The sequence below is a fragment of the Indicator indicator genome, chromosome 1 (assembly GCF_027791375.1).
Source record: "Indicator indicator isolate 239-I01 chromosome 1, UM_Iind_1.1, whole genome shotgun sequence".
Classification (NCBI taxonomy): domain Eukaryota; kingdom Metazoa; phylum Chordata; class Aves; order Piciformes; family Indicatoridae; genus Indicator; species Indicator indicator.
This window is the reverse complement of record NC_072010.1, coordinates 3646772-3656743: the sequence shown is the minus strand read 5'-3', so window position 1 is coordinate 3656743 and position 9972 is coordinate 3646772. Positions and strand designations below refer to the sequence as shown.

The 9972-nt window shown below is 50.0% G+C and overlaps 1 protein-coding gene across 1 annotated transcript; it reads left to right on the top strand.

Annotated features, from left to right (window-relative positions):
• Nucleotides 1–1718: 1718 nt before the first annotated feature.
• On the top strand, nt 1719–5935 carry NDUFC2 (NADH:ubiquinone oxidoreductase subunit C2). Its single transcript, XM_054385720.1, has 3 exons — nt 1719–1863; nt 3553–3696; nt 5743–5935. Exons 1-3 carry the CDS (start codon nt 1725–1727, stop codon nt 5790–5792), a joined length of 333 nt encoding a protein of 110 aa, XP_054241695.1. The 5' UTR covers nt 1719–1724; the 3' UTR covers nt 5793–5935.
• The last annotated feature ends 4037 nt before the right edge of the window (nt 5936–9972 follow it).

Genomic DNA, 9972 nt, shown 5'->3' with positions numbered 1-9972 from the left:
AGGGTGGTGGAACTTCATCCCTGTACCTTTTTTTTTAATCCTTCCTAACTCTCCCTGGAAGACTTTGGGACTGCTTTGGAGCCCATCACATGAAACTGGGAGTGAAGAAAGGATGTTGTTCGGTGTGTTGTGTGAGTGTTGTCTGTGTTTTTCCCAGCAGTTCTTGAACTGTCTTCCATGTTACTTAAAGAACATGATCTCCTTCAGAGGAGGTAGCCTATGGAATGGTTGCAGTCTTTGTGGTCTTCGAGTATTTTGGATTTTAAAATTGTGTGGCTCTTGTTAGTACAGTGGACAAGCAGTAGAGTAGTCTGTGTCATTTGTGTAACCAAATAGCTTGTACATTTAAACTTTGTGCAGCCAGGTCCTTCACTTGGGTCACAACAACTCCACAGCAATGTTACAGTCTGGGAAGAGACTGGCTGGAAAGCTGCCCAGCAGAAAATTAACTTGGATGTTGGTTGATAGCTGTCTGAAGATGAGCCAGCAATCTGCCCAGGTGGCCAAGAAGGCACACAGTGTTCTGGCTTGTATCAGGAATAGTGTGGCTAGCAAGACTAGAGCAGTGATTGCCATTCTATGCTCAGCACTGGTATGGCTAAACCTCAAATACTGTGCTCAGTTTTGGACCCCTCACTGTAAGAAGACTGAGATGTTGGAACATGATCGAAGAAGAACAATGAAGCTGGTGAAGGATCTGGAGAACAAGTCTCTTGAGGAGCAGCTGAGGGACCTGGAGTTCTTCAGTCTGGAGAAAAGGAGACTGAGGGGAGAGCACATTGCTCTCTATGACTCCCTGAAAGGAGGCTGAAGTGAGGTGGGGGTTGATTTCTTCTCCCAAATAACAAGTGACAGGAGAGGAGGAAATGGCCTCAAGTTGTGCCAAGGTATATATTAGGAAAAGCTTATTGAAAGGGTTGTCAGGCCCTGAAACAGGCTGCCCAGGGAAGTGGTGGGGTCACCACCCCTGGGGGTATTTAAAAGGTGCAGAGATGGAGCTTAGAGACATGGTCTAGTGGTGACCTGGCAGTGCTAGGCTAACCTTTGGACTTGATGACCGTAAAGGTCTTTTCCAACCTCAATGATTCTATGATCTCCAGCAGCACCTTGGTGAGTCAAGCTCACATCCTCCAGGCATGACTGCCCCAACTTTGGCATCTCTCATTAAGGAGTGGTGAAAGGAAAAAGGCTGGGAATTCTTTAGGATACCTTCAAAAGCTGGGTTGTTTTTTAATGATTATGTCAGTCGTGGTACTGTTGCAGCTGGCTGAATGTGATTTTATAGTCATTATCGCAATCACATGATCACAAAATCACAAATAAAATTATATTCATTATAAAAGAAAAAAAGTAACGCCACAGTAAGTCTCAATCTTTAATCTGTTGGCAGGAAGAGCTCTGAAAAAGAATTGGGTTTAATTTTAGGGTTTCATTAAATCCCTAATTTAATTACAGGCTGGTACGGCACAGGCAGTGGGGGCCGAGCCGCTTCACTCAGAAGGCTCAGAACCGCGGGAACCCCATCCGATCTCCAGTGAAGCCGCCCCATTTGGTGGAGTGGATTTGTACGCTGGCCATTTGGAGGTTTTTTGGCTAAAAAAGCAGGGTTTCGGTTAAAAGCGGGGAAGGGCGGCGGAACGCGGGAGGCCGGCGGCGGGCGCGGCGGAGGGGAGCGCTCTGCTGCACCGCTCCTCAGGGTCACCTTCGGCGGGCCGGCCGCCATCATGGCGTTCCTTCCGGACGAGGCGCGGTCGCTGCCGCCGCCTCCCCTCGTCAACAAGGGCTCCGTCTGGCTGGGTCTGTGCGGCTGGGTGGCGGCATTGCTGGACAACGGCTTCAACCATCGCCCCGTTATCCGAGCCGGTGCGGCGGGCATGGGGAGGCGGGAAATGGGAAGGAGAGGCCTGAGGTGCGGGGCTGGGGGTGTGTGGGATTTGGGGTTGCTCTGAGGGATAGAGGGGCAGGGGAAGAGGAGACAGCCCTGGGGTGAGGGGCTGGGGGTGTGTGGGATTTGGGGTTGCTCTGAGGGATAGAGGGGCAGGGGGAAGAGGAGACGGCTCTGAGGTGAGGGGCTGGGGGTGTGTGGGATTTGGGGTTGCTCCGAGGGATACTCAGAGCAGGGGGAAGAGGAGACGGCCCTGGGGTGAGGGGCTGGGGGTGTGTGGGATTTGGGGTTGTTCTGAGGGATAGAGGGGCAGGGGAGGCAGAGAGGACTGGGGGGACTGGGGAAGGGGGTGTGTGAGATTTGGGGTGACTGTGATGGATATAGGGCCTCTGAAGTGAGAGACTGGAAGGGATGAGAGGGGAGAGGGATGCGTTATGGGACTAGGGGTGACTGTGAGGGGTTTAGGGGCAGGGTTGGATGGGAGGGAGCCCTGAGGTGAGGGGTTTGTTGTCAGGGGTGGTTGGAGGTAAGCTGAGGGGCTGGGGAAGGCTGCATTGCATGGGGGTGGAGGGCACTTGGGGTGACTCTCTGAGGAACGTGGTGGGGTGAGAAGGGGGAGGGAGCCCTGAAGTGAGGGGCTAAGGAAAGGGGTATGTGGTATTTGGGGTCACCTTGAGGGAATTAGGGGTGGGGCGAAGAAGAGGCAGTCCTGAGATAGGAGGAGGGTGGGAAGGGGCTGGGGAAGGTGGTATCTGACCTTTGGGGTCAGTGTGAGGGTTATAGATGCAAGGGAAAGGGTAGGGAGCCCTAAAATGAGGGGGTGGGAGAGTCAGAGGGGGCTGTTGGAAGCAGTATGTAGGATGTGGGGTCATACTGAGGGATGTTGGGGCAGGGGGAAGGGGAGACAGCCCTGAGGTGAGGGGCTTGGGAGGCAGAGAAGATTTGGGAGGTCTGGGGAAGGGAGTATGTAGGATTTGGGGTGACTGTGAGGTATATAGGAGTGAGAGAGGGAACAGGAGGTGGCCCTGAGGCGAGGCTGGAGGTGGGGATAAGCAGGTTTTGGGGTAACCTCGATGAATATAGGGACAGGGGGGTGAGGAGGGGTCCTTAAGGTGAGGGGCTGGGGTTGGGTAGAGGGGACTAAGGGGTCTGGTAAAGGAGGTATGTGGGATTTGGGGTAGATGTGAGGCAGGGGGGAAGATGAGTGGCCTCAGCGGTGAGAGGCTGGAAGGGATAAGGGAGGAGAGGGATGCTCCGTGGGATTCAGGGTGACTCTGTGAGAGTTGTAGGGATGGAAACAAATGGGAGGGAGTCCTGAGGTGAGGGGTTTACAGATGGTAGGGTTGGAGGTAATCCGAGGGAGCTGGGAAAGGAGCATTGTATGGAGATAGAGGGAATTTGGGGTGACTCTCTGAGGAATATGCATGACAGAAAGGGAAGGGACCCCCAAGGAAAGGAGAGGCCTTTCTGGCAGGACCATGGGAGGTCTGCAGGTGAGGGTGCTGTAGGATGGTGGCAGGGGGACAACCATGGGGGCAAAGCAGGGAGAGAGGAGCTGGGGTGGGGTATGTGGGGTCAAAGTGTCTGAGATGGGCTGGGGAAAGCGAGGGGCCCGCCTGAGGCCAGGAGATGGGCTGTGGCAGGGGACATTCCTCCTTCTGCTGCAGGTGTTCACCGCCAGGTCCTGTTCACTACCGTGGGGTGGTTCGCTGGCTATTTCCTTGTTAAACGTGCAGAGTACATGTATGCCAAAGTGGACAGAGAACTTTTTGAGTACATGAGGCAGCACCCGGAAGACTTCAAAATAGGAGGTATTATAAACTGATGTGTTAAGAAACACCTCAGCCCACCAGCATGTACCCAGCAGTAAGTGCTAATGTATGTCAAGATGCTTCTGGGCTGCTTTCAGAATCTCTTCTTTTCTAATGAGTCTCACTGGCTGCTTAGACTTTTCCTGCTTATTCACAATCTAAATTGTATTTGGAATTTTATGATATGAAAATAGGTATTTTTACTGAGCTGATCAGCTGCTGTTTTCATGACCAACACTTCAGCCAAAACGATCATTTAATATAAACATGGCAGAGCCAAATAAGTGTAGATCAAACTTGTGCTACCGAAGAAGGAATAATGAAAATTAGAAGTGGCAGGATTTATTCCTGTAAAATCACAATTTTCCTGTTTATTCTTGTAGATTGTAGAATCATTTGGATTGGGAAAGACCTTTAAGACCATCGAGTCCAACCATTAACCCATCACTGCCAGGTCACCACTAAACCATGTTCCTCAGCACCACATCTACACGTTTTTTAAGTCCCTCCAGAGATGGTAACTCCACCACTACCCTGGGCAGCCTCTTCCAGAGTTTTACAACCCTTTCAAGAAATAAATTTTTCCTAATGTCTGAAACCTTTCCTGGCACAACCTGAGGCCCTTTCCTCTTGAGCTATCACATGTTACTTGAGAGAAGAGACCAGCCCACCTCACTCTAACCTCCTTTGCACTGCTAAAGCTGCAGTGCTGCTTGTTTCAAGAACCATGTGATAAATATTCAGCAAATAAGCAGATCAGGTGAAAGTAGAATAAACAGAAATGTGAGGAAACCTCACTTGGCTCTTGCTGACTTAGAACCTTGGTAAAGAACAGCATTGTGCTTAGCATAGTCACTAAGTCCAGAAATGCAATGGCAAATTTGGGTGAAAATGGTCTATTTTCTAATAAAATCCAGTTAGGTGACTTTGGCTGTTGGGTTGCAAACCATGTTATGCCATTTTGGAAGGAATCACTGGAAGTAAAGAACTGTTAGTACAGAGATCTCTTCACAGGGACCTGCAGTTCAGCCCTAGGGAAGAGAAGCTGCATATTAGGTGACTGAAGCACCTCTGCAAAGGGCACTGGTGGTAGGGTTTTGACTGTAGGTAGTTTACAAGAGAAGTAATGCTCTTCTGGAAGGATTTTCTTTGGTTTGGAAAGTTAGGAACAAGGATCTTGCAAATGATCCATCTCTAGACAGTAACTAAGCTGCTGCAGGGAGTTTTAATTAGACAGAATGTTTGTCTAGTTCTTGAGGCAGAAAGATTGAAGACAAGCATGACCTTGTTCTTCACCTCCTCTGTCCTAGTGATGCCACATATGGAGTGTAGGGTCCAGTTCTGGGCTCCCCAGTTCAAGAGAGACAGGAGATAGTTTAATGGAGGGCTATGAAGATGATGAAGGAACTGGAGCATCTATTATGAGGAGATACTGAGAGACCTGGAGGTGTTTAGCCTGGGGCAGAGCAGACTAAGAGGGGATCTTATCAGTGCTTATCAACACCTAAAGGGTGGGGAGCAAGAGGATGGGGCCAGCCAGACCTTTCAGTGGTGCCCAGTGATAGGACAAGGGGCAATGGACACAAACTGGAACACAGAAAATTCCATCTGAACATAAGGAAAAACTTGTCTCATGCGAAGGTGCAGAGCACTGGACCAGGCTGCCCAGGAGTTCTCCTTTTCTGGAGAGATTCCAAACCGTGGATGTGATCCTGTGGAGCCTGCTCTGGGTGACCCTGCTTTAGCAGGAGAGTTGGACTAGGTCTCCCACAGAGGTCCTTTCTGTTCTGTGATCTAATTTATGCAGCAAGCAAATAGTTTGCTGTTGATAATAGAGGCCTCATTTTCAATTATTTCATTAACTTTAGAATACTAAATACCCTAAACTAAACACCCTAGAAAACTAAATATCCTAAATACCCTAAACTTTAGTGTTCTTAGTACTAAACCCTGAAGTTAACGAACCCACCAAAAAATCAAAGCCCCCAAAAGCTCTTTGAAATCTCAAATACTGATGAGGTTTCCCCAACTCCTTGCCTCTTGCAGAAAAGAAGAGAATAGGAGAGCTGTGGGACGGTTTCCACCCAGTTCGCTGAGGGTTTCTCCAGCAGTGATGTGTCACAGGAGGATCTGCTGAACCAATTCCATACTGAGAGCTTCAGCGGGGTGGCTGTAGCTGCTCAACCCTCCGTGGCTTGGAAAATGAACCATTACTGGCTTTCATGTAATAAAAGCTATGAATAACTACTTCATGTGGAATGCTTTGTTCTTCTGCTCCATCTGGCTGATCAATATATAGGTGACTGAGACTTGGAACGCTTGGTGCCCCCTCCGTGGAGATGTCCAAGGCCAGGTTGGGTGGGGGCTTGAATAACCTGGCCTAGTTGAGAGGTCCATGGCAGGGAGGTTGGATTAGATGGCCTCTAAGGTCTCTTCCAACCTAGGTCATTCCATGGTGATCCTATGATTCGCCCCTTTCTCAGATTTTATTTTCAGGGTGAAAAAGGAATATTGCTCACATAGGACAGATCTTACCAACCCCAGAAAATGTTTGTGTAAATTCCTCCTTTTTCTTTCTCGCTGATGTTTCTCCTAACCCTTGGATGTGCTCTGGATCAACTTCTGTAGACCCAAGCTGTGTGTCAAGGATTGAGGCTGGGCTGGTCAGTAGCCAAGTGCCAGATGCTCTCTATGTACCTACCCCTCTGCCTTCCCAAAGGGAAGACACAGGGCATAAGGGAGAGAGACTGATGGGTTGGGAAAGAAATCAGAGTCTTTAGTGAAACAGTAGCAATAGAAAGAAAAGATAATAATAGTAATTAAAAAGTAATGAAATACAGACAAATACACACAAAACCAACATCCACCTGCCCCAGGGTCCAGGCTGGACTGAGTGGCAGATGGGAACTGGATTCTGGAACTGGATTCAGAGGCACATGGGTTGGGATCAAAGTACAGAGAAAGTCCTTTTTGAACACCAGCCATAGAACAAGAGAGCTTGACCCTCATGATCCCTAAGCTTTATACCGAATATGATGGCCATGGGATGGAATCCCTTGTTGGTCAGTTTAGGGTCACCTGTCCTGTCTGCTCCTGCTCCCCACAGGTACCAACTCTTAACTGCATCCCAAGGTGGCACATAAGGTTTGGCAGCAGCAAGTATGTTCCCTCTCCATATTTTGCATTCTCATGTTGCTTTGTTTTTGCTGGGGATCAGGATCCAACCTTTGTCATGCTGAGCCCACGTGTTCCAGACACACTGAGCATCAGAATTACAGAATGGTCTGGGGTTGGAAGAGGCCTTTAAAGGTCATCTAGTCCCTCTCCCCTGCAGCAACATCTTCAACTAGAGCAGGTTGCTCAGAGCTCCATCCAACCTGAGCCAGAATGGTTCCAGGGATGGGGCTTCTCTGGGCTACCTGTGCCAGTGTTTTACCATCCTCAGGGTAAAAAATTTCTTCCTTGGATCTGCAGCTTTTCTGAAGTTCACTGCAGGGTGCCCAGCACTTCTGAAACAGGAAACACTTCCAGATAAGGCTGCTCCAGCTGTGGAAATTTTTTGTTGAATTAACAATCTCCCATGCTGGCATCAGGCCTGGCGTCCTCCTGTGCTGCCATGTTCCTCGTGCACTTGGGGTGACTTTCTGCTGTGTGTAGCATCTCAAAACACCTTCTAAAGCACCTCTTCCCTAGGGAAGCTTCTCACTGTGCTCTGGGTGCTGTTGTCTCACCCCTACTTCAGTCCTGTGCAGAGGTGTGGGACAGTTGAGCTCCTCTCCTTGCCTCATCACCAGGGTCTGGTTCTCCTCCCAGGAGATGTTGAAGCAGAACTTCTGAGATCCTTGGATCTGCTGGTGAAAGTGGTTATGCCAGCAGAGCTCCATTTGCAGCCACTGCTTTGGCTCTGTGCCCATCCCTTGTGGGCCCTCCTCTCTGCTAGAGGGACAGGGATGAGTGTCCCCCAAATGAGCCACATACGTGGGCTGTGCATTCAGCACATCCACAGCTCTTCCTGCCCAGAAAATAGGGATTAGCTTTTGCACCACTGCTGCCAGCATAAGGAAGAAATTCTTTACAGTGAGGGTGCCAAGATCCTGGTAGAGGTTGCCCAGAGAAGTTGTGGATACCCTGAAGTGTTTAAGGTCATGTTGGATGGGGCTTTGATCACCTTTATCTAGTGGAAGAAGCACCTGCCCAAAGCTGGTTAACAAGGGAGATGTCCATCTGCTACATTAAATAGTGGCCAGTGGTTAGCACTTCTTGGGACTGGGTAGAGAAAGGTGTTTAGAACTTCTCATTTATTTAATATTTGGCTTCCAAAGTGAGTTTTCTCTCATGTTTCCCAAACAGCCTTGTGCCCAGGTCACAGCTTCTGCTTCAGCCAGTGTTGTTAGGCAGAAATCCTCCCGGGCTCCTGATTTGCTTCCACGGCAAAGTTCACATCCCCATGGTGTCTGGAAACAGTGCTGGTGTCCCAGGAGCCTCATCTGCCTGTCTGCCCTCATCCTGCCAGGGACCAGCACTGGGTTTTTCAAGGACAAAGACCTCCTCTGTGACCATCTCAAGTCTCTTATCAGCCATGCCCAAAGGCTGTGGCCAGCAGCCATGTCCAACAGCAGGGATGCGTCAGGCACCATCAGGGCACTGACACATGCCTGGGGCCAGTGTGATGCAATGTCCTGCAATCAGAGTAGGCAAAAGTTTCCTGTGAAACAGAGGAGTCAGGGCCAGCTGGCAAGGCAGCAGCTCACAGAGAGGGATCTGAGGGATTGCAAGTGGCCCATAAGTCATCAGCAAGTCCTTCCAGCCACCCTGCATCACAGACATGTTCTGGGAGCATCTTGTGTCTCTGGTCATGTTCAACAGTGATGGTGAGCACTTCCCTGGATGTCCCACAGTGCCCCTGGCCTGGAGCACCACCAGCCTCTCCAGCTGCCCAACACACAGCCTGGGCCAAAAGCTATTGATGGAGGTGCCTGCAGGCCTTCCTCACTGTGACCACCATCTTCTTCAGGGGACATGGGCTCCATCTTTCAGTTCCAGCTAGGCAGACCACCAGATGGACATCACTTCCTCCATGGTCCTCACCTCACAGGGATCCAATGTCCCTCCATTCCTCATTGTTCAACATAGGCAGAGAAGCTCTAAAGGTGGTTTGGAGTTCTCATGTCCATCTTTTAGTTCCCTAGCCTATGCCACTGCACTTCCACTTGAGGTGACATTGCATTGGGGACAGCTTAGATGTCTCCCACTATCTCCATCATGCTCCATTTTCTCTGGATAAGACAGAAGGCTGCAACCTTGCCAGGGCTGAGGAGCAACATGGGGCCCACATTTGCTCTGAAGTCCCCATGCTGGATTTATGGAGTGCTGTTTGCCCAGATTTTGGAGAGCTTGGTCTTTGACATCTGGTTTCATAGAAAAACAAGAGGGTGGTGGTGCAATGAGATCCTCAGGCTGCTGCACCCCAGCCCCAGTGTTAGGGCAAATCTCCCTCTGATCTACTGTTCTCTTGGGGAGATCTTCCACAGCCATGGGGTGGAAAGATGAAAAATCCCATGTCCCCAGTCATCCCTGGCACCTCCTCCTGTCAGATCCTCCAGTACCTCTGCTTACCCCCTCCAATCCCCCAGGATTCTCTTTGTCCTAGCTCAGACCTGCCTAGCACTTTTTCAGGTGTAAGAAGGCTTCAGATTCTGCTCCCAGCTGCCATCTCCTCCCAGAAGATTCCCAGCCATCCTTCTCACAGCTGTGGAGTGGCCAGACCCCTCTCCAGAGTCCCCACCCACCACAGTAGCTACTTGGCCATAACCTTGCTGTGGGAAGGATAAGGAAAACCAGCATGGTCTTGAGAGCTGGAACAGAAGTCATCAACAGGCAAAAGGAGATGAGAGTTTCCATCATAACCCAAACCTGGATATGGGGCTGGGGTCCTGCCGGTATTTGCTTCCCACAGAGGCTGAGTTCTGACAATATGCTGACCCCAGGCTCAGAACCTGCTTGAGACAGCTCCAGGGCACAAATCCTGATGAACAGGAGAAGGGCATTGAAAGCTGTGGGGCAAAGAGCATCACCATCAGTGGTGGGACATCCATGAGGAGATTTCTGAAGAGAACCTTGAACTTGGTAATTCTTTACTGCATGAGCTCATGACTTCCTGATTCTCTTCAGAGTGCATATCAGTCAGCTCAGGAAGAAATTCTTTATGAGGGCAGAGAACAGGTTGCCAAAATGGATGACCCACCCTGGGACATGTTCAAGATCAGGGGGCTCTCA

Excerpts from the sequence above, each read along its gene's own strand:
- NDUFC2 (XM_054385720.1), top strand. The coding sequence starts at position 1,725 with ATGGCGTTCCTTCCGGACGAGGCGCGGTCGCTGCCGCCGCCTCCCCTC. Across the intron at positions 1,864-3,552 it reads TCGCCCCGTTATCCGAGCCG|GTGTTCACCGCCAGGTCCTG; the intron begins GTGCGGCGGGCA and ends CTTCTGCTGCAG. Across the intron at positions 3,697-5,742 it reads GGAAGACTTCAAAATAGGAG|AAAAGAAGAGAATAGGAGAG; the intron begins GTATTATAAACT and ends TGCCTCTTGCAG.